This window comes from Podarcis muralis, chromosome 10 (assembly GCF_964188315.1).
Source record: "Podarcis muralis chromosome 10, rPodMur119.hap1.1, whole genome shotgun sequence".
Lineage (NCBI taxonomy): Eukaryota > Metazoa > Chordata > Lepidosauria > Squamata > Lacertidae > Podarcis > Podarcis muralis.
In genome coordinates, this window is record NC_135664.1 from 20,656,683 (window position 1) to 20,682,101 (window position 25,419).

Genomic DNA, 25,419 nt, shown 5'->3' on the forward strand with positions numbered 1-25,419 from the left:
ATCCACAAAAAGTGGTTTGTGGACACAACCAACTTATTTGTTTTACAAATAAAACTATTAATAATGATAACTTCCCCCATTAGAAACATGCAAATATTCAACCATGCACAAAAGAGCTAAAATATATGAATTGCAAATGAAGTTAAGTTCGGTTTTAGTGATGCAAGGCACAGAAATTAGGTGTTAAATGAAATTACTTTTAACACTTTCTTATAGCACCATATCCATCATGTATTAATCACAGAGTTATCACATTCAATTATCTTTGGGCTACTGCCACTGTCAAACAAACAAACAAACAAACTGAAAATATGATTAAAGTCTCACAATCAGCGTTGAACAGCTTCCCCGACATTTTTCTGAATTTGTCAAATTAGTGAAAAACTTAACCATTCCATTTTGATCAAGGGCCTGTTCAGAAGGTGTATTCCATCTATATTTAGAACACGTTCAAATTTTATACACAAGTGTAAAAAGAAAATGGCTTGCATTTTCTGCTTTTGTAATTATTATATAATGTGTGAAGTGGGAGCTCAGTATCTCCTGACGTGAGATTCATATGTTGAGTTGCAGATTATAGAGCCTTAGAATTTACCAGAAGAGAGCTTTAGGAGTTCACACACCGAACAGAAAATGTAAGCCACACATAATTTCTTGCACTTCTTTGGCTAGTTCTTCTGTTTATTGCTTGATATATGTCCCTGAGTTACTGTACTTCTAAAGCTCTCAAGGTGTAGGAGTTCCCCACTGTCAGCTACACAAATGGTGCTCATGTACATTGAAAGTTTGTGACTCCCCTTTTCATAGCCACACATGAGAAAGCCATGTTCTGAAGAACATATACTCAACAATCCTATCTGTGCACATGATACACTATGTGGTCATGCATAAAATCTGACAGGGGTGAAAGAAGTATCTTCCAAAAATATTAGTGCGTATTTCCTCTACAAATTACATGGAACTTCTACTATCATAGTAATTATAACGGAACGTTCAAAACATGTACCGGATTCTCATTTTAATAGGAAAATATTTCATACCTCAAATTCTTCAGCAAACCCATTACTGGTATGCAAGTCTGCAACGTGTTTTGGAAACTGCTTTGTTGGGATTGCTCCAACATCATCTTAAAGATGAATTTTGAGAGAGCAGAGGGGGAGAGAGAGAAATATAATTCAAAACCATGCAGTAGACAACGTTTCTGCATTTCTCCCAACTGTATTCTGGCAGAGTAAAACATGCAAAATATTCAAGTATTCTTATTAATTCAGCACACAGTAGTGTCCCACAGTCCTGCTTCACACAACTAAGAATGGAGCTGTAAGTGTGAGATACCAGAAATAGAAATATAGTTGTGGGTGGAATGTTGTACTTTGGTCTACTCACAACGCTGCTGTGAATTGCTATTCTGTTTTTGGATTGCTACCCCTCTTGGCTCAGTGATGTATCATTTTTTATTTTTCATTTTTCATTTGGAGCCATACAGTCATTGCGGAGGGTGAAGGTATTGGCTGAGATGATGCAGCAGGTCAAATACTCAAAGAATCCTCCATCTGGAAGCGCTCTTAAGAAGGATTGCTTATATTACTTGAAAACCTTGTTATGAATGAGGGCTGCTGGGTGCCCTTCATCTCCCCCTTCCAGCTGTGTTAAGTTTCTTCCCCCTTCACATATATGCATAGCCAAGATGCCTCCCTTAAAAGGTGCAAAAGGAGAAGGAGGTCATCAACCCCCAAACAAAAACGACAATAACCATGCCTTTATATGCACTACAGTGTGGGGATAAATCCTGATTGTTCTCAAGTTATCCCACAGTCTCACGTTGGCTTTGCAAAGTTCCATTTCATTTTGTCTATTCAGCTATTGGAGAACTGACAGGACATTGAGGAAAATTCAAAATGTCCATCACAGGATGCTCCATAACAACTGATATCAAAAGAGAATTTCTAGGAATACCAATGGATTGAATTGAACTTAATAATAATAATAAAAATAATAATAAATTTTATTTATACCCCGCCCTCCCCAGCCAAGGCTGGGCTCAGGGGACTAACAACCAATAATAAAAACAAGATGATTTAAATACAACTTAAAAATAAGATTTAAATACATCAAAACATTAAAATGCAGCCTCATCACAGGAGGAGAAAGGAAAAAAAGAAAGAGGGGGAGGGAATCAAATTGACTCCAAGCCAAAGGCCAGGCGGAACAACTCTTACAGGCCCTGCGGAAAGAGATCAGATCCTGCAGGGCCCTGGTCTCATGAGACAGAGCGTTCCACCGGGCCGGAGCCAATGTTGAAAAGGCCCTGGGCTCTAGTTGAGTCTAATCTAACTTCCTTAGGGCCCAGGACCTCTAGGGGGTTACTATTTATGGACCTTAAGGTGGTGCCCCATGGTTATATTGGCTTCACTTGCAGGCTGGTTTTCTGATGAAACCTCTACCCAGTGCTATGAGAAGATCACACATTCAAATTATTTTTCATTGTAAGCATGTATGTACATATGCATATTTTACTGTAATGAACAGTGTTCTCTTCCCCACAAGTCAGCATGCATAATACCCAAGGAGGGGACAGTTGGTTTGGCACCTGAGACATAAAATCCCACAAGCACCTCTCTCTCCCTGGCACCAAAAGTACAATAACACCAATTTAAAATAACTAACAATTTCCTTTCCTTTCACGACACCTGTAACCAGCTGCTTAAGGCAGCCACCTCACTCTGCCTAATGGTAGGGTTGGAAATGAACAGCATGTGATTGATCCTGAGCATTGTAAAGTATCAGCAGATTTTCAGGAGTAAATCATATAATTCTTAATCAAGGCCTTGTTCCAGAGATAATGATCACTTGCTGGTCCAATCAAGAGAAAGCCAGGCATTCATAAATGCCATTGAAATCAATGGGGACTTCAGAGCTCTTAACTGTGCACTGAAGTTCCCCTGACTGTAATTGAACTTGCAGCCTGATTGTAGCATGTTTACTTGGCAACCTCACTGGAGTCATATTTTCACACACTGCAGCCAGAGCTTTCAGGACATCATTTTATATTTTAGAATACAATTCGTTTTAGGTACAGAAAACATGCATTAAGTATAATCTCAAATAGACACAGTCTCGTACAGAATCTGAGTGTTCTACTCAAAACAGGTTAAAGTAGTAAACATATGCATTGATTAACTGGTGAAGGTCATACTGTATCAATTACCTTTGCCTCTGGAAGACAATACATTTCCTCAAAAGTATTTTCAAAAGAATTCTACTGATTACTCATGCAAAATTGGGCTCTCTGGGGGCTCCTGGAGGGCCATGGTTAGGCACACATGAGCAAGATGAAGCTTCAGTATCATCCAACAGTTATCTTATTATTTCGCACTATGGAATTTCCAAAGTGCTTCATGTGATGAGGAAATGTCAGGCAAGCTGCATAAGCTTCCATCAGCAGGTGTTTAATCATCTACGACACCTATTATTTCTTAGGCTTCAGTTACCAATAATTTGTTAATTTGTATTGGGATCCATCTGTTCTTTTTACTTGAATGGATCTGAATGCACAAATTGAATTAGCTATTCAAGCTTGCATAAAATTGTGCTAATGGGCAACACTAACTTCAAACTTTGGAGAAGGACACGGTTGTTACAAATGTGCTTTCAAATCAAATTAGGCTGAAATTCTACGCATGTTGTTACAGAGAAGCTTGGTTCATCTGGAACTCTGCACATGACTCAGAACTATGCGTTGATTGACTATGTATTTATTCTAGCTTTGTTCTGTGCCATTGCAAAATAACGAGGACAGAAGCACTGGTTTAAGATGAATCACATCTCAGAGGTCATATCCACACTGTGCACTTAAAGCATTCTTATACCATAGAGCAGTGTTTCCCAACCTTGGGCCTCCAGCTGTTTTTGGACTACAACTCCCATCATCCCCAGCTAGCAAGACCAGTGGTCAGGGATGATGGGAATTGTAGTTCAAAAACAGCTGGAGGCCCAAGGTTGGGAAACACTGCCATAGAGAAACCTGGGAGTAGCAGCTTGTTAAGAATGCTGTGAGTTCAGCATCCTTAACTATGGTTCTCATGATTCTTTGGAGGATTCCATGACTTTAAACCTATAGTGCTTTAACCCTATAGTGCAGACACAGCATGAGTGAACAGCCATAACGGACAACACAATAGGTGAAAGCCTATTTATTTACTTCTGTATCTGCTGCATTTACATCCAAAGAGCTCAGTGTTGAATATACCATTCACCACCACCATTTTAACTAGTCTCTGAAATATATCCAATGCAGCTGGCACCTTCATTATACAGCTTTCAGCAAATGCTGAAGATGTGCCTCTTTACCTTGGCTTTTGACACTTGTGATGAAGCTTGATAAAAGCGCCATGGATGCCAGTACACACACACACACATGTGTCCACACACACATACACATGTCATGGTACTCCTTACTGGTTACAAGTTTCTCATTTCATCTTCTGTACTGGTCATTTAAAAGTCTCAGCTCATCAGATAACTGCCCATGAAGTCATTATGGCTTCTTTAAAGGTAAAGGGACTCCTGACCGTTAAGTCCAGTCGCAGACAACTCTGGGGTTGCGGCGCTCATCTCGCTTTACTGGCCGAGGGAGCCGGCGTTTGTCCGCAGACAGCTTCTGGGTCATGTGGCCAGCATGACTAAGCTGCTTCTAGCAAACCAGAGCAGTGCACGGAATCGCCCTTTGCATTCCCACCAGAGCAGTACCTATTAATCTACTTGCACTTTGACGTGCTTTCGAACTGCTAGGTTGGCAGGAGCAGGGACAGAGCAACGGGAGCTCACCCCGTCGCGGGGATTCAAACCGCCGACCTTCTGATCAGGAAGCCCTAGGCTCTGTGGTTTAGACCACAGTGCCACCTGCATCCCTATGGCTTCTTTAGATGTCTCATAAAAGGAACAGTAACCGTACACATCTTAGGCTCTACAAATGCCAGAAGTTTATACTTTTCAACAACAACAAAAAATGAAAGCTGGGGATCTGGGGTTTGCTCCCTCACCCCCAGATGCCCAAACATAGAACACAACCAAAGGCCGATGCCAATATCTCAGAGCACTGGTTGCCCATCTATATGGACCACAGCTTCTGACATATCCTCCTTCTGGTAAGAGAAACAATTATTAATTTACCATTACTAAAAGATTCATACATGATAAACTCATTGGGTGGGGGGTAATTAACTACACACTTAACCAAATTACCTGACACAGGGAAGACTGGTGCCGGAGGAGTAGATATCACACGAGGGGATGTGTTATCTTCTAAATAAAAGTGTGCTGTTTGGAAACATTTCCTAAAAGAAAGAAAGAAACATTTCAAATGGATACATACTAGCTACCTAAAGCATTCTGAGATGCCTTCTTAGAACTGTTTCCAAAGCTCTCTTTTTTTAATGTTACAGAAACACATGAAAAGTATTACTCGCTTACATCTACTAATAGCTAAATAATCATTGTGGACTTTCTTGCATCTCAGGGTAATAGCACTTGGGGAAAGTTGCAACCAAGGCAAGCATATGTAGATCTCCTTGATTTTATTGAGAGGTTATTATTTTTATTTCTTTGGAATATTGTATTTATAAACTTCCAATCATTACAAATTACCAAAGTGGTATATGGTGTATTTATAAGACTAAAAATACAAGTAAAAGCAGATAAAACAGTTCTGAAATTAACCAGTTAACTAGACACAGAAAATGATGAGCCCCCAAAGTATGCAGCCTTGGCTGGATCATGCCCTTCAGTTCATTATATGAATAGATGGTACAGTCATTCCTAATTGGAACGGTTTTTACCTGAAGAAGATGCAGAAGATATAGCAGGCATCTGTCATAGTGAAGTATTCAAAGGTGCAAATCTGAAGCAGGTATAACTGTTTATGTCATACCAGGTTTCAGTGGTATCGATTCAAGTGCTAGGCAATTGTTCTCTTTAATAGTGTAGCTGCTAGCATACACCTTTTTATACCACTGTGAGAAACCAGCTTCCCCAGAGACATCAAATTTGAATGAAAAAGGAGAAAGTTATGAAGAGGAAAATATAGAAGCTTGTAGTGGGGAAGGATAATTAAGCCCCAGTCCACTCTACTGTGATATATCTCATCCACATAAGTTGCTACACTGCAGAGTGTGTAGTATGTAAATGTTAACCAATGAAGGGAGTGAGGTTTTGGAATCAAAATATTTACTGAGCATCACAATATTAGTTGAATCCTCTTTCATTCTCCAGATGTGAAGATAATAGGAACGACATCTGGTAAGAGACTGCTATAAGCAATTCAAAAGACTGTAATAATCATCTTCAGCTTTACACAATGCAGCATTTTCTTAATTAAAAAAAACTATCTTCAGATAATTAAGCTTGCTAATAACACTTTATATGGGTCATTTGCTTTGTTTGAAGTATTATTCACAATTGATTAACTTTAAAATGAGGTAGCTGCATGAGGGGCGGGGGACAGAAGTATAATGTTACATTTATCACTTTCTACTTTATGCCAACTATACCTAAATTTCCTTTTTTGCTTTCTTTGCCATTTTGTGGAACTTTTAGGCTGACCCACAAATCAATTAAATGAAACACTTAGCTTTATAAGCTGCTGTAGTTTGATTTGAATAAATGACTCTTGCTTACTTTAACAACTTAGATCAGACTGAAAGCCATTGTTCCTTTGGCTTTGCTTCAACAGTCTTCATGCCATGGCATAAAGGAAATAACCTGATAAATTACTACCCAGCTATGCTAATAAAAAAGAAAGCAATAAAAGTACATATATAGCAGCTTAAGTGCATTGCAAATATTATTTAAATGATCAAGGAGGTGGTTTCAGAAGTACCAAATTTTTCTTTTGCTGTAATCAGCTCAAACAGATGTACACAACTGCAAGTTTCTCAATCCAGTCTCTGCACCTGGCTGTAAATGTTTTTGCCACATTAAACCTTTTTAGCGGACACGGTAATTGTTATGATAATTGTCAAGGTTGTGAGGACTTTTCAGAATGTTTTCTTCAAACCAAATTTACAAATTCTGTTCACTAGAAAGCCACATACTTAACGCATTTGGAATGAATCCTCTCAACAGGATCTGAGCAGAAATGGGGAATCTGATTTGGCAAGTGGACTATAGCCTAACCCAGGCTTCTTCAAACTTGGCCCTCCAGATGTTTTTGGCCTACAACTCCCATGATCCCTAGTTAGCAGGACCAGTGGCCAGGGATGATGGGAATTGTAGTCTCAAAACATCTGGAGGGCCGAGGTTGAGGAAGCCTGTCCTAACCTTCCCTACCTGCCGAAGTCCCAAGTCTGAATGGTGGGTGGGGATGCTCACCTATCAATCACCTGATGTCAGTGATGTCAGATGATCATTAAAACACCACACAAGGCTTGTAGAGAGCTCTGCACGCTGCTTTTGAAGTGCTGCTGATCAGCAGGCTTAATGTCATCATTTATCAGCTGTTGGGCAATACAAGCCTGACTTCAGCTTTGTGATTGAGTTCCCTGTATGGAACTCAGCTGTGTAGCCAATCTATCTTCAACTCTAACTGCACCACATCATCTAATGTCACCTGTGGGGCAGGTGGGCATGGCATGGGACCTGTGCTTGGCCAAATTTGGCTCATGGTTTACCACCCCTTGATTTCAGTATTCCCCCTGAAATGTGGGCCATATAGTTTCTTGGCTGCCATCAATAAGATATTGAATTACATTACAGTATTACTGTAAGGGTTAAAATTTGATAATACGCATGAAGTGCTTTAACCAACTGATATTGATCTACACATATTCAGTATTATTACATCAGGATATGATAAACAGTCAACTTACCATAAGAGAGCCCATTAAAAAAGGTCACACCACCAAGCAAGACTATATGAATGTTTAAGCCCATGACATTTTTAAACTGAAAAAATGGGGGCATCATTTCAATCCTGACTTTGTATTAAGGCAGCAAAGAATAAAAACAAAGTGCAAAACATTTTCTTATAAAGCTAATTTTATGTTGCTGACAGTTTGCAAAATATATTTCTAAAACCAGGTTTTTCGTTATAGCATACATGCATGTTTTGCCTGGATCTAGGTGTTAATACAAATTTCATTTTCACACATGACATGTGCCAAGGTTAGGTCAACAGGCTCCTTCGTGTTCTATGTAGCATTCTTGAAACCTGACAATTTTTTACCTATAAATTAGTCCCACTGATTTCAATGGAACTTACTCTCAAGTAAGACTGCAATCTTCTGTACACTGAGCCTTTGCAGTGTCATCCATCACTTATAATTAGTGCATGGAGCAACTGCGAGAGACAGGTAGCAAAACATATTACTGTTGTTTGGGAGATGAGGGAGAATCCAGCACTTATTCTGTAAATGTTATTGTATATGAAACCTGTAGTATGCATTCTTGTGATACTGTGGAAGGCATGTAATGTATGAACCAGCTCTGAGGAAGGCAGAAATAAATTTATACAAATACAAATGTAAACTGCCAAAAAATAAAATAATTTACAATATGGTTCAATGTATTGCATTTTACATTCTTACAGATTCCTGACCAATAATTCAAAAAGAAATATTTCATCTCCCAGACTTTGAAACTGTGGTAAGAGTGAGTAATCTCCTTAAATTATATTTAGTTGTTATATCACAGAAATTGCAAAAAAAATTGTTAGTGACCTCTTGTGGCCAATGCAATTCCTCTTTTGGATTAACAAAAAAAAAGAGAGCTACAAATTCTATTTTGTAGTACACTGAAAAGACACGAGGGATTAAATTTAACATCTAAGAGATATTACCATTAATGGGATATCTGTTTTATTTTGAAACATGAAGGTTGCAAAACGGTATATCTTTTTGGGGAAACAGAACAAAATGAACACAATGTCATCTGAAAAGAACAAGGATCAGAACACATGTAGGATTACTGAAACTACAGCATGCAATCCTGGCTTTAAAGTGTATGGCAGTATTTTCTTCTTAAACAGGAAAGATTTCAAATACCATTTAGCCCCAAAAGATAAAACCTCTTGGAAGATGAATATGAACAGTCATGTAAAATGCCACAAAGCTTCAGAGAAGCTTGTCAACAAAATGAAGATGGTTAGCTATAAATCTCCATTTAAAACCCAGAACAAATGTACAGGAAATGTAAACTAAAAAAATAAAGGGCTGCATTCGACAAAGCCATACTCATTGTAGACCCGTTTAAATAAATGGAAATGACTACCTTAAGTGCACTCTGTGCCTGACTTGGTACTTATTGAAAATGCTCAGCTATTTAGATATTTCTCTTCAGTGGGCTGGTTTACGCATGTATGTACACAATCAACAGCTGAATGTGTGAACTGACATTATTATTAATTTATTAATGGTTAAATTAGGTAAATGTAAAGGGACCCCTGACCATTAGGTCCAGTCGTGGCTGACTCTGGGGTTGCGGCGCTCATCTCGCTTTATTGGCCGAGGGAGCCAGCGTATAGCTTCCGGGTCATGTAGCCAGCATGACTAAGCCGCTTCTGGCGAACCAAAGCAGCTCATGGAAACGCCATTTACCTTCCCACCTATTTATCTACTTGCACTTGAATGTGCTTTCGAACTGCTAGGTTGGCAGGAGCAGGGACCGAACAATGGGAGCTCACCCCATCATGGGGATTTGAACCGCCAACCTTCTGATCAGCAAGTCCTAGGCTCTGTGGTTATACCCACAGCGCCACCCACGTCCCAATTGTTAAATTACTATATATAAATATCATAGAATTGTAGATTTGGAGGCTCATTTAGTCCAACCACCTGCAATGACCAATGGCCATCCAACCTCTGCTTAAAAACCTCCAAGGAAGGAGAGTCCACAACCTCCAGAGGGAGACCGTGCTATTAGGTTTCATGTAAGCTCAAGCTGTGGTGTTAAATCTGTGACAGCTCTTTCATGTCTGAAAGTTATTACTTGATGTTTTAACAATAAAGAGATGAAGCTTTATGCATAAACTAGTACTCATTAGGTAAAGGTAAAGGGACCCCTGACCATTTGGTCCAGTCGTGAACGACTCTGGGGTTGCGGTGCTCATCTCGCTTTATTGGCCGAGGGAGCCGGCGTACAGCTTTCGGGTCATGTGGCCAGCATGACTAAGCCTGGTGGACCAGAGCAGCACATGAAAACACCCTTAACTTCCTGCTGGAGCGGTACCTATTTATCTACTTGCACTTTGACGTGCTTTCAAACTGCTACCCCATTATCCAGAGGTAAAAGATGTTATTTTTAAAATAAAACTGCAAAGGGGGAAAAAAGAGGGGAGATATAGCACTAACATACTTCTCTTGTATGGCACAGCTCTGCTTGATTCCAAGGCTGAAAACTATTTCATAAAGCCTAATCCTATGGATTAGGGGGACAGATCAGGGACTGTAGGGACTGTAGGGCAAAACATTATTTCCTTTGGTTCTGCATACCAACCATGGACAGCTTGTGAGTGCCCCCTGTGGCCATAGTCTTACCTGATAGCAGAAATATCTTCTGAGAAGCCAACCACTATGTTAAATTTCCAACATAACATAGCAACTTTGGGTGCTCTCGAATATTACAGTGGTACCTCAGGTTTCATACGCTTCAGGTTACATACGCTTCAGGTTACAGACTCCGCTAACCCAGAAATAATACCTCAGGTTAAGAACTTTACCTCAGGATGAGAACAGAAATCGCACGGCAGCAGCAGGAGGCCACATTAGCTAAAGTGGTGCTTCAGGTCAAGAACAGTTTCAGATTAGGAACGGACCTCCAGAACGAATTAAGTGCTTAACCTGAGGTACCACTGTATAGGAAATATAACATGATCATGATGCTCAGCTTCTAGAGTCAGAAGCAGCCACCAGGTAAGCCTGCAACTGGAGGAAAGGATGGATAAACTGGAGTTAGCACCAGTGGGTGTTGGGCCCTAGGCATCTGCCCAGGGTGCCAGGTTTTGATGCCAACAAAAGACTTTGCCCCAATATTAAAAGAGTGCATTAGTCCTAATGCACTTCTCTACTGGTAGTAATTACCATAGCTACAAATGGCTTTATGTTACTGTGCAAATGTATCCTGCTCCAGGAAGTTCTTGTGGCCATAGGTCCTATTCATATTCTCTGTGCACACATTGGGCTCTAAAGGTAATCAATGGGATATGGTGGGGAGAGACAGTACAGTGGTGCCTCGCAAGACGAAATTAATCCGTTCCGCGAGTCTCTTCGTCTTGCGGTTTTCTCGTCTTGCGAAGCACGACTATTGGCGGCTTAGCGGCTATTAGCGGCTTAGCGGCTATTAACGGCTTAGCGGTTATTAACGGCTTAGCGGCTTTAAGAAAAAGGAAACAAACTCGCAAGACGTTTCGTCTTGTGAAGCAAGCCCATAGGGAAATTCGTCTTGCGGAATGACTCAAAAAACGGAAAACCCTTTCGTCTAGCGAATTTTTCGTCTTGCGAGGCATTCGTCTTGCGGGGCACCACTGTATTGGGAATGACTTACCTCTTAAAGGGATTTATTTGCTGCTGTTGTGTTATCTATGCTTGTGTCAACATAAACACTCTTGAAGCATGGTGCAAAGAGATGGAAGCATGCACAGGAAAGTGTCAGGCACTTGCCCACTTATCTTATACAACCTGCTGCTTAGCCATGAGAGTGCTAGCCAACATGCACCTCACTGGAGATTGTGGCATTTTAATATTCAGCAATGTTTTATATTATTCTTTGTTTGAAGCAGCTTCTCTGACAGCACAATCTAGTTTTTTTAGGCTATTAACCTATGATGCGAAAGCGTGCAAGTACACGAAAATGAATTGTATCACGGAATCATCATCCAGGACAGCACAGTTAAAGTTTAAAACGCAACAGGTTATGAACACAAATGACAATATAAATGCATTTATAATCTTACCTCCAATATATGAGAATACCAACAAGAATCACCAGACAGATGAAAGTCAGGGCTGATACGACCACAAGAGGTATGACTGTCTTCTGTTCTGGGAGACCAATACGCGACTGAAGGCTACTATTACTTGCCTCTGCAGTCAGAGAAAATTGAAACAACCTATATTTAAACTTTGGCAAAAGGCACAGCATAATTGGCCATGATTTCAGAGACCCAGGTACTGTCAACTTACCATTCTAAAATTTTAGCACACACTGCAGAGAACAAATACATTTGCAAACCAGTTTAGGGGAAAGTAAGCAGGTAGATGGCAAAGCAGAACACCACAGCGGAGGCAACTGAAGACCCTAGCAGAGCAGAATTTCATTTTGCAGCTACTGCAAAATAGTATTTTTGAGGAAAGAGAATAAAAATGAAGAAGTTGGACTCAATTGTATATTAGTAAATAATAGAAAGCTCCAGGATGCTGAAACCAGATATACTGAATTATGTAAAGATTGACCTAAAATAATAGTTTGCTTAGACATTCTGTTATTAGCTAAAAATGGAAAGGAATTATTATGAGTACATATTTGCTGCTGATAGTTCCTTTCGTAAGATGTGAAAACTTGGTTCCCTATCTGTCTCATTTTTATAAGAAAGCTGATCTATACAAGAAAGATTTTATTATTATTGAATGTCTTGAGCATGCTCTTCATTGATGATAAACACATGTATTATAATGTTGCTCTAATAAGAGGGAGGGATTTGGAGTATTTTATGAAGATCAGAGATTAAGCTGTAATCAGTAGTACTTGGTGGAAATTGCAGAATCTTCTGTACCAAAACATCTGCTTTTCTTCATTAATCTATTTGGAATAAATTTTTAGGAAGTGAAGCCTGAGGCCTTAACAGACGAGTCCCATGATCAGTAACCATGTTGTGTAGTGTCACAAATTGACAACTTACCCTCTAAGCACCCTCATTTTTCTTGGTCTTTCAGGCCAAATCCAGATGGGGAGAATGGGGTGCCTGGGGCCAGCAAAGATTCCCCCACTTTATCCTGGTCCTGTATTGCCTTACAATACATATAAGCCTTAGTGTATTGCTAGATAAATCCTCCTCAGAGTTGCTCTATGCCTGTTTGTTGCTAGCATCTCTAGTTGGCAGGGTGGGGTGCATAAGGAGTATTGCATATTGAGTAGACAACAGGCACCATGGAAGGATTTCTGGTCATTTCAGTGAGATGTGTGTGTGTGCTTGCACGCATACACACAATTTCAATTGAATACTGTGGTTTTATACTGGATAGATGTCAAAGACATGTATAAAACATTTCAGTCTTTAAGCGGTGACTGAGAAGTGGGGCTCCCAACTTGATTTAAGAGTACCACTATTCTCACACACGGAAATTAAGCAGAAGAAGCTTGTTCTGACGTTGAGAGAAACTACAGAAAAATCTTCACCACCTTCTCTTATAGTGGCAATGGCACCCACCTGAGAGGTGCTAGAACTGAGTTCTGGTGAGTTCCTGCTGAAAAAAGTCCTGAGTGGAACCATGGTTGGCCCAGTTCTGTCCCCACCCCATAATGCCCAGTTTGGGGGCCTTCTGCTGGCTGCGGCTGGTGAAGTCTTTCTACTACCCATGCATTTGGTGAGTGCAGTGAGGGCCTCTGTATTGGCAGATTCCCCTCAAATGGTAGAGTGAAACCTACAAAAAATCCTAACCCCCCTCTAGCAGTGCTGCTCAGGGGGTTAGTATTGCACTCTAGGAAGCAATTCTGGCCTGTAAAGCAGTACATAAAATAAAACAACAACAACAATTATAATTCTTATTACATATAATCAGTGAATGACAAGAAAAATAATAGTGAGTATGAAAATCAGACAATACCAACACAATAAAATATTTATTTTCTACCCTTAGCAAGGAAGGGTTTCTAATTTTATAGATCAACGTTCCGCTGTCATTGCTGTCATTTTAAAAATAGATTTAATAGGCAGCTCTGCTTGATTAGCGAAAGACCTCCTGATAGAAAGCACCTGTGTTTAATTGCTGTTATGATAAAAGCAAAATAAGGCACATGTCGGAAGGGAAATAGTTCTCATGAAAGTGCTCTAATGAGAATGGGATGCTCAGTCGTTAACAAGTGATGTTGTCCAAGCAATATGATATACAATGCTTTTGAAGTATCCTTTAGCGTTAATTGCAAATGAAGCATTTTACCTTTAATTACAGCAAATTAGAACTTCTATCCTTTATATAATTAACTAGTTTAACATTTTCTTTCAAAACATGGTTCCTTATTTTCCTGTATCTACAATCAGGACACAAAGCACATCATTTAAAATGATGAATGATTTTATGTTGAAGCAGTTCTGCACGACACACCTATATGGCTTTCCTTAGTTTGTTCATATATCAAATTTTCAATTTGATTATCTTTCAAGCTGTGTAGCACATGGGGAGGGAGAGAAAATGGTTTAGTTCACATTTTGATAGGAAACTACCAAATTTGCACACCCCAAACTAATATACAAACTGAAAAACACCATAGTCCTTGCGTACAAAAAATATATGACTACATAGTGAAAACAATGTACAAAAATGCATGGCAGGGGAAATGGCCTAATAAAAAGCATTTATTAGGAGAAATGAGGACAAAAATGCATATGAATTGTCACACACTTTTTTTTAAAAAAAAGGTAACAGCTGATTAAAAAAAAGGAGCAAACTGAATTTAAGATTAGAAAAATGATAAACTGAGATCAACTGAAATTAACAGATTTACCCATTCCCGATACTTCAGTTAAGCAAACTATTAGGCATAGCTACAGGATATTCCTTAAATCTTCTGGTTCTATATCTATGACTAAGATTCCTGAAATACATCCAATTAAGGTTAAGGCCCCTGGAGAAGGCATACTTCCCAGACACCTGTTATTTCCTGAATTTGAAATATTTGTTTAGTTGGGTAACACTGCCCTCTACAGACAATGGATATGTGTAAACGAAACAAACAAACAAACAAATAAAAAAACCCTCAGTGTCTTTAGATTGCTGACTTAAGTGGCAGTTGTCAATTTAATTTGCAGTTTGATCAGCTCACATCTACTTTTAATTAGAGCATATCTGTGCCACAGACCATCAGCAGCCATGTTCACCTGGCTAATCGGGGGCAGGTGTGAATATCAAAGGCTACTCCATCAGGACTGCTGGGACAATAATCATATCATAATCATTACCATCCTCTTTGCCCAGAGAACCCTGGGAATTGTAACTGTGAAAGAGTCTTCTGAGGATGCCTTGGTAGTTAAATTGATATACAACTGATATTTGCAATCCAGTATAGAATGTATTTCAATAAGGCTCAGTTTTAATTGCTTTTTCACTCTTAGTACCTGACAGCACAAACAAAACTTGATTTGGCCAGGAAAGATCAGAAAGTTAAGATGGGTGTTCCTGGTGGAAGTTGTCAAATTTGTGATGTTTCACAAGTTTTTTGCAACTACAGAAGGAAATGTATTACTAATAATTAGGGCAGATTTATTAAGCATATTAAAATTAAAATGAATATTTATGTAGCCAGCTACTTTTCACATCACCCAACATGGAAGAATATAAAAACAAATGTAATTAAAAATCACAATAAGACATAATTAAATCATGCCTTCAGACCACATAGAACTTCTCAGTCTTTCAGTAAGTGGAAACATCCTTAGGTCTTAGGCTAGAAAACTATTGTTTAGTGCATATCTATGCTACTGGTCAAGCCACAGAGCATGTAACTGCAATTAAGAGGGCTAGGATAGGAACATCTAAGACTGGTTAGTACCTTTAGAAGAGAAGAGTTGCAAAGATTATGAGAGTTACATATGTCTAATTCACAGTACAGACATATCCCTTAGCCATCTCTTAACTGAGAACAACTTGGGACTTTTTTTAAATTAAAAAACTGGCTTGCAGATGTGAATATGATAATGCATATGCAAGAGACCTACTTCAGTTTCCCCCAATCTTACTATTGCACCATGCCTGTAATTGAAATAGTCATACTAATTCCTACTGGTCACGTATTTGTGTTTTACCATGTGGTTCCCTTTATACCCAAGTAGAAGAAGAACGCTACAGATCTGCAAGTTACACAATCGATGGCCATAACTAACCTGCCTCAGAAACGTTGAATACTGATGAGTGACCACTAGGTATGGATGCTACTGGTGATTGCTGCGATCCAGAAGTTAATTCTGTTTCTGAGTTACCTGCTCCAACTACCCTTTCAGGGTCATGGTCATTAACATCAGAAAAACTGAAATCTGTGGAAGTCTCATTATCGTTAGAGCTATCTGAAGGACCTTGGCCAGAACCACTCTCTTCATCATTTGCAAAAACCGTCCATGATTTAGGTTCCGGTGCCTTTTGTAAGGGATTGCTAACAGTCTGAATGTAATTATCCAATACAGCTGGATCACTGTGTTTCTTAGTTTTTGTCTTCCAAGCCAGAGCTGGTGCTGCTGTGTATTTCAGCTGGTCCACCTCATCGGTTATCACATGGTCTGAGAGAGCAATCGTGGTTTTTTCTTCTTCCTCTTCAGCCGTTTCAACATCTGGATTTATAATTAAATTATGTTTCTCGTTCACATTGTTTACCTGTGTATCTGGCTCATCTACCTCCTCCTGAGTGTCTCTAGGGGAAATGCATGTGTGACAACTGTTTACAGGCAGGCCACTATCATATTCATAATCATCATCAACAACAGAAGACCACAAATCTGTACCAGAACTGGCCGTGGTAGATAACTCACTGGTTACTTTACTGGGAATTAATAAAGTGTTTAAAGTTTTACCAACTTGGGCGCTGGGAGAACCAGGTGTAACAGAAATATACATATCCAGTATATCTTTAAAAGTATGCTGAGCAGAATCGGAAATTATTTCAGGCACAGGAACGGCAATATCAATAATATTGGTAGTTGAGGGAGGAGTGAGAAACTCATCCTTTTCGGAAGCGCTTGAAAAGCTATGGCTGTTAGCCGACGCATTTGTCTTTGGTAAAATATCAGCCGGCAAAACAGGGATATTCACTGTGTTCACTGTTTTGAGGGGAAAGGCACTTGTATTTTCAAAACTGGTTGACTGATATGACATGCCATTATTGTACAAGGGAGGAGCAACCTGCTGTGTGTCTTCATCGCTAAGCAACCTGGGTGAAATGTATTCACTGCCTATATGGGCAACAGTTAAATCTTCTGGTGAATCTGTGGGGTGGTTGCTGGTATGTGATGTGTTTGCAGCAGATGGTGCTGAAGGGTAACGCAACACTGTTTTATTCACAGCAGAATCTAGTGCCATTTTGTGCAATATTTGGTCAAATATAGAACTACCATTATCAGCCCATGCTATTTTTTCAGTCAGTACTGGATCACTAGGCACAGTTACAGATGCTCTATGCAGTATATCACCATCAGAAGACTGAAAGGAAGTTTGCAGCAATGCATTATTATTTAGTGCAGCTGAAGCCTCATAAAAATACTGCTGGGTAGAAGGAGACAATATTTCACTAGAAGCAGGGGTAGAGAAAGCTTGCGGTGAGAATGCACTAAGCACAGGCTTAAGCAAAGTATCGTCAAAGGCTAGAGCTGTAACATGCAAAGGCTGAATAGGAACATGAGTTTCTGAGAGTTTACTAACATCATAATCAAACACCTTAGTAACAGGAAAAGCAAAAGATACTGGAAGGATTCCCTTTGCACTAGAAACAGCAATGATTTTTTCTTCTAAGGTTGTATCCTGCTTAGTAATCTCATCATTAGAAACTGCTGGTGGAAGTTCAGTCTTTGCACTTTCAGTAGAAGCCATTTCACTGAAAGAAGAAATTTGCAGTTCTCTGTCATTTTCATTTATTGCACCACTTTTGTGAGGCATGTCAACATCACCATTAAACCCAGGTGTGCCGCATATCAATTCGGGTGAAGAAGCTTTACGCATAGACAAAATATCTGTGTCAGGCAAAAGGGACTCACTACCAGAATTTGCTTCAGACCAATCCATTTCACTAGCAAGAGAACACGTAGGCTGCAGCAAAGTATCAGCTTGCGAGATTGCAGAAGTCTTATGCGCCAGCACACTGCTATAGCTGCTAAATAACGGACCCTGATGAAATGCGTCAGCAGACTCATGCACAAATTCTGACGTATAAGCAGCAACATTTTGGAGAGTGCCCACATTACTAGATAAAGCATAGGTAAGTTCAGACATTGTAGACAGGGCATGCATATTTAAATCACTGCTGGATGGTTCAACTTGAGACAACAAGCGAGTTCTATCATGACCAAATATCAATGTCTCTGAAGCAGCACGGGCCATCTGATGCGATACCACATCAGACAATTGAGCGAGGCTTGACTGTATTAATTCGCCACCGTCCGCCAATGTCAAAGAAGCATGCAAGGGCACATTACCACTCTCAACAACTGGAGTAGTTTGCGGAAATGTTTGAGAAACCATATACAGATGGTGAAACAATTTACTACTGGAGGAAGCAGAGGAAAATGGAAGCAAAGGTGCATCATCATAGGAAGACAGGGTGGAGTCAAATGACACATCAACACTGGGAAATATGGGTGTGGCATGCAAGGTCACATCACTACTTGATGCGGCGGGGAAAGTGTTGAGCATCTGAGTGCCAGACAACAAAGGGGTTACTAGAGAAAACACTTCACTACTGTAGGAAGGCTGAAGTGGTATCTCACCATTATACACTGGTTGAGTTGTCTGAGAGAGTACCTCACTGGCAGCAGAAGCTGAGCCATGTTCTTCAGAATTTGAAGAGACAGAGTAAGAGGACAACTCAGTTGGGGAGAGAGCAAAAGTAGAAGGATGTGGCAATTCTACATCCGCAACTGAAGCATCTTGTGACACCAATGGACCACTGGGATGAGGTGCCGTTGTAGGATTTGGGGAACTAATGTGAAAGAGCTGCTTCCTATCCAATGGAAGAGCAGTAATATCTGTACCATTATGATACCACAAATTCCCATCGACTGCAGGCATTTTCTCTGCAGAGTCTTCAGCTCTTGGAGGCACTATATCTTCTGACGGGATTTTAATATAGTCTTGAGAGAGATCATCGTGCATGCTTACTTCTGGGCTTCCTGAACTAAAGATGTTTTCCTGAGAGGTCTCCACAGTGACTAACCATGTAGCAGAAGTGGTGGGAACAGAAACCCAAGAGTCCTCAGTGTCTAGGTCAGGTTTAAAAGCAGACACCTCTATATCATCTTCATTACTATCAGAAGCAGATGCTCTTGTTGTCTCATGGTCAGAAAAATCATGCTCATATTCTTCCCCATTACCTTTGGTGGAGCTGTCTGCTGGAGGGACAACTGCAGTAGCTGACTGAGATTCCATGAAATCATCCTCTTCTTCCTTTGGTACTTCAGTGGCAGATTGAGAAGTTGTATCAAAAATGGATTTGGAATGGTCGTTTCCCTCATACGGGTCTTCCTCTCTTTCCAAGTATCTGTTTGTTCCCGCTTCATTGAATTTTGTCCCCATTCTCTCCTGACTGTAGCTAGGCGTCGTAAACTGGAAGTCTTTTTTCCTTATCTGGTTTGCCACACTATCTGTGCCAGCAATCACCGCAGCTTCTTCACCCACCCCTGCCCTTGCCTCTTCGATTTCATCTTCCTCCTCCTCCTTCAAAAACAACACAGAGACACATACAAAACACAAGTCAATGTCTTATCAGAAGATATGCAAATAGAGGGAGATATGTTACAATGAAATCTCATATCTTTGTGTTTGCATTTCCATACATTATGGAAGAAAAATGGCAATTAAAATATTTAAAATATTTAAAAATTAGCTGCTAGTTCAAAATTATAATTCATTTGATTTTTGCCCCCCAGAAATGGAGAACAGGCTTGTTTGCTTAAATCTCATACATAGAATCTAACTCAACTGAAGGGTAGAGAACAACAATCATATGTATTTTTTATTTTAAAAATGGTGAAGTAACTTCCAGTTTAGGCATTTGGCATTATTTAAAATGAAGATAGTCATCTCAAACTATACTTAACAAGTTTAGAATAAGTAAATTATGACTTAATTTTCGCAACAGCAATTGTTTCAGGCACAAAATATCATTGTTGAATGCATAGTCAAGCAACACAGCATTTGTTCATGGCTGAAGTTGTTTAGAAGGGCCAGATTAAGAGGGATAAAGCATTCTCCTGAGCCATACTTTCCCTAGTCTAGCAAAAAGCACTCACAACACATGGTTTTTCAGGAAGAACCATAAAGCCAACAGTGAAAATGTTTATACAGATTTGGCCTAGATGTAGGTGAATCAACACACAACATACCCAATACCCAAACTCAGTAAATTTGTTCCTAGTTTCTCAAGGGCTATACTAACACTCAGTTGTGTGCACAGGCAGTAGCTGTGATGATTGCTGCTCAACTCAGCATGCCCATTTGACCATCCTCTGTGGTAGGAAGGATGCTATATCTCCTTAAGAGTCTTTTAAAAAACCCAAAAAAACCCCACAACCTTTTTTATTAATTTGATTTAAAAAAAACCAAAAACTACACAAAGGTGGCCTTGTCAACTTGGACCTGTAAATGCAAAAGTTAATTTCACATTTCAATCCAAGGTTCAAACTTTTAAAATTAGGGTGGGCAGATTCAAAATAGGACAGGTCTCTCACACCTTTCAATAGGTAGAAGAAGGCTTTCAGAAGGTGAAGGTTACACAAAACACCTGCTGAAAATTTCTCCTCTAGCTAGTGTCCTGTCCTCTTTTGAATCTGGCCACCCTAGACCACAATGGCTATTCCGCTAAACTCTAGGAGTGTAAGTATGGAGTAAATGGGCAAGTGAAGTACGTGACAATACAATACCTCATAATCTTCAGTTTCAGTCAATTCGGGAAATTCAATTTCTATAAAACAAAAATAGGCACTATATAACCTAACATTTGAGCCTCAAACAAACATCACTCATATATTCAAGGGTGAAATAACAACTGATGGACCGGAAAGAGATATTTTCTTTACAAGAAACCCCTATGATCAGCATTCTCAAACCCCTCCCCCAACTTCTGCAAACCTTGTTGTGACAGGGGATGGGTGTAGGGAGCAGATATAACAACAATTTGTAAGGTAAAAAAGGTAAAGGACCCCTGGATGGTTAAGTCCAGTCAAAGGTGACTATGGGGTTGCGGAGCTTATCTCGCTTTCAGGCCGAGGGAGCCAACGTTTGTCCACAGACAGCTTTCTGGGTCATGTGGCCAGCATGACTAAACTACTTCTGGCACAATGGAACACCGTGACGGAAACCAGAGTGCACAGAAACTCCGTTGACCTTCCTGCTGCAGCAGTACCTATTTATCTACTTGCGCTGACATGCTTTCAAACTGCTAGGTTGGCAGGAGCTGGGACAGAGCAATAGCAGCTCACCCTGTCGCAAGGATTCGAACTGCCCACCTTCTGATCTGCAAGCCCAAGAGGCTCAGTGGTTTAGACCACAGCGCCACCCACGTCCCTTCTAAAAAACAAAAAACAATTTGTGGTTCAATGTTGGAGCACAAATACTGTAAATTTTTCAGTTGTTTATGCTACTACAGTATAAGAGTCAAATTAAATAATGTTGGATGTTGTTTTTCTTTGTTTAAAAGCAGCTACGTGTGTGTGTGTGCTTTATTAGCTGTGTGTGCATGGCTACAGCACTAACAGAAGGTGGGTTGAATCATATTTCCCATGTTGCTTCCTTGATTAAATCTCCTGCCACTTCCAGCCATGGAAGGTGGGGAAGGGGGAGACAGCTACAATATGGAAACCCTCATCCCTTGTGGTTAATTGCAGATCTCTGTGTGTGCATGCATCTCTTAAACCCAGGAAATGGACATGCTTTGCACCTCTGGTGTCCTTCATCATATTACAAATACATTTTATGGCAGGCAACCCACCTGCCAAATTCAGCTTATTTTTATCCATAGTGAATTTTTAAGTTCTTTTACTAAAAAAATCTTTGCTGCTCCGGTCTCTAAATTTCTTTCATTCTTTGTTTGTTGTTTTCCATATTTTATTTAAAGATGATTGCCATCTTTTTTAAAAAACAAAGCAAAAACAAGACAGAAGATACTTTTATTCCACCCTCAACACAAGAATCTCTGCGGAGAGGCTACTTGAATTGATAATACATAAACAAGCGTATTGCTTGTGTACTACTTAAGCGGCCTATGAAATTTAATAAGAATGTACCACTGGACAAGTTACTGTAGTTATATGCTGTTCTTGTATTTAAATGAACAACAATTAAAAAAAATACTGGTGGAGGGGGAAATGGAAAGGTGGGGTTTTTTTCTGAATAAACAGTTAACAACAAATGATGGTGATGATGGGGAAAATGTTGCAGCCCAACCCACACTTTATCACTACCACGGCCCTAATCAAAATTGACCCAAATGATTGACATGTAAAGAAGTAGCATAGAAGCAGAAGCAGCTATAGATTGAGACTCATCAAATATTTAAAAATGGTCTTACCTGTTAGCTTTCTGGAGATTAGGAGGCTAGGGATAAAATAATGATGACATTCCCTGGCTTCTCAATTGTTTGTAATGAAATTTTTTGGGGATATCCATTTAGAATATTTTATACTGCAGGTCCAAAATATATTATATAGCATTTCAGCACACCTTTTGAACAATGTTCATTTCCATTGCAGAAAAGCATGATTGTTATAACAGTTAAAGTGAATTTGGGTTTGGATTTCCACCTTCCCCCCATTTCAATTTCCAATTCTTTCTTTCCTTTTTGTGCAGTGCTTGAACTTATGTCTTATACTTCAGGGAGTTTTAACTGTATGAATGGATGATTAAAAACCATACTGGTAAATGAAATCCTAGGACAACAACAATAACAAATCAACAAAACTTCAATTTACATTTTAGAGGCAGATTTCAACAAAATGTGTGTCAGGAGTGCGTGCAGGAGCCAGGCCCTGTGACCAGTAGGGCTTCTCAGGACTGGGGCCTTCCTAAGCTTGTTCTGGAGAGGCAAGGTACAGCAGCACAGTTAAGGCCATTTGGTAACTCCTGTACCTGGTGGCAAGAGCCAGGAAGGGATATAAGATCAGCATTTCCCTTCAGCTCTTTGCCACAGCAACACATTTCCTGCCTTGCTGCGTTTGGCTTCTTGCTTCCTGACCCTCGGACCCCTGGTTTCTGGACTCTCATTCCTGCTCCCACCCCGCCATCTTGCCCCCGGTTCAGCCGTCCTCAGCTGGGACTTTGATCGCCCTTAAACTGGACCGTGACAATGTGTTCACTTCAGGAAAAATGGCATGTATTGCTACTCTACGGCAAGCACAGTAACTAAGCAGCATGTGACTTTCTGTAGCTTTTAAAGTATCTATCAAATTGGCACCAATGGCATCTCCTTTCCTTCATCTGTTTCATCCCCTGAACCAGAAAGGGAGCTTCCTAATCTCTATGTGATGCATCATCTCCAGAACCTCCTGTGAACAACCTGGCGCCACAACCATCAATTCTTAGAAGCCACTGATATTCCTAGCCCTCTGTACCCCAAGCTGGGAATCATGACTCTACTTCTTATGTAGATAAGTTCTTTTGAGTCGGGATGACAAACCTTTCCCACATCCTTTTAGCACCCTTTCCCCAATTCTTTTATTGTGTTTTGATAGATTCCGGAAGCTATACAAAAATAGAGTTGCTCTCCAGGTTGATCAAAGCAGCCAGGATTACACCTAAAAACAAATGTGTGAAGCAACAAGCAAGAGTACAAAAGGAAGTAAGACCACTTCTGAGGCTCCTGCTGGTGCATTTGCACTGTGCTGACCTTGCCACAACCTCAACCTCTCTGTTATTGTATTCAATAGCAACTTGGTTGGAGAGGGACCAAGTTAGCAGCACAGCCCTACCATGCCATCCTCTATACCAGGCATGTTCAAGCGGTCGATCGCGATCAACTGATTGATCACAGGGCATCCCTAGTCAAGCCTGGTTGATTGCATGATCCTGACCGATCACCCACAAAATATTAATAATAATAATAATAATAATAATAATAATAATAATAATAATAATAATAAAGCTCAGCAACTTTAGGTCTTCCTTCCCCCAAAAAGCTCAACAACTATGATGAAGGCTCAGTGCTGCTATGTGGATTTGTGTCTTGCATGTTCTGAAGATTTGGGGAGATGAATAGGGACAATTCAGTATGAGGGGTTGAGAAGGAAGGGAGCCATCTGCTTCACTGTCTGCCCAGGGTTCAGAAAGAGACTTGCACTGTCTTGAGGTTGTGATCGGCTGCCAATTCCAAAAAGAAACACCCATGAATCTATTTAAGAAATATTCAACATGGCATGTAGAAAAGGAGGAACTGGAGACAACAAATGAAATCATGCAGGAAATTAAGAATGGGAGTAATCAAGAGGAGGCAGCTAATTTAACAAATTATCCAACTTTTTTTTGGATTAGATCAAAACCTGGAGCAATTTCAATCATCTGAACATATTCCAAGAAAACATCTGCAAGTTGTGATCGTGCTATAAAATGGTATTCTAACAAGTTGGTGGGAAACAAAAGACCAAAGGCCTTTTCCTGGCTTTCCATAATCATGTTCGGTAGATAAAGAAAACATGTGTCCGCATGAGAAACAGAGCCTTCTTATGCCTTTCTACAAGGGGAGAAATATAACCTTAAGAACAAAAGAAGAGTCTGCTAGATCAGGCCGCTTGACCATCTAGATCAGCAACCGGTTCTCACAGTGGCCAACAAGATGCCTGTGGGAAACTGGTAAGCAGCACCTGAGCACAAGAGCTGTCCTGGGGCTTTCAGGAACTGGTATTCAGAAGCATTTCTCCCTCAGGCTGTGGAGACAGCGCATAGACATCATGGATCTTTGCTACATATAGCCTTAAGCTCCATGAATTTGCCTAGTCTTCTTTGTTGGTGGCCAACAACAAAAAGATCTCCCTCTGGATTCTCCAGGCATCTGATAAGATCCAATTCAGTGGGTTAAGATCAGGGTTTTGAAAGGTGTGGCAGCAGACCAGTAAGAAAAGATATTGCACTTGGGGAAACTAATTGGTACACAATATGATAAAAATAGGGTTTAAGTAAAAGTGAGGATGAGCCCTTAGTCATTACTAGTATTAACTTAACTTCCAGTCTGTAATTTGGGGATGTGTGTGCTCAACAGTTCTTGATTTCACAGAGGAATCATTGGAGGGAATCCTCAACGATGTAAGAATACAAATGGAGCTATTTTTGAGGACCAAATGAAGACTGCTCTTCTTTGAAAGTTTGATTAACTTGTCTTTCTCCATTTTCTTCATACATATTGTTTGTATTGTACTCCCAAGATAAACAAAACTGTAATCCTATACCCTTGGTGTGGGACACCTTCGGCCTTTTAGATATTGGTGAACTACAACTCCCATCATCCCTGGCCATTGGTCATGCTTGGTAG

General features: G+C 40.0%; 1 protein-coding gene across 8 annotated transcripts in view; it reads right to left on the reverse strand.

Annotated features, from left to right (window-relative positions):
- The window catches only part of PTPRZ1 (protein tyrosine phosphatase receptor type Z1), a 109,184-nt gene that overhangs the window by 17,920 nt on the left and 65,845 nt on the right, over window positions 1–25,419 (reverse strand). For 4 of the 8 annotated variants that reach the window (XM_077935853.1, XM_028747030.2, XM_077935852.1 and 1 more), the window contains exons 11-15: window positions 20,825–20,865; window positions 16,088–19,619; window positions 11,945–12,074; window positions 5,245–5,336; window positions 1,041–1,126 (exon numbers count right to left, since the gene is read on the reverse strand). In XM_077935853.1, coding sequence (XP_077791979.1) covers window positions 1,041–1,126; window positions 5,245–5,336; window positions 11,945–12,074; window positions 16,088–19,619; window positions 20,825–20,865 — 3,881 coding nt within the window. The remainder of the gene's footprint in view (window positions 1–1,040; window positions 1,127–5,244; window positions 5,337–11,944; window positions 12,075–16,087; window positions 19,620–20,824; window positions 20,866–25,419) is intronic. The other 4 variants (XM_077935856.1, XM_077935855.1, XM_077935854.1 and 1 more) reach the window with 2 other exon arrangements.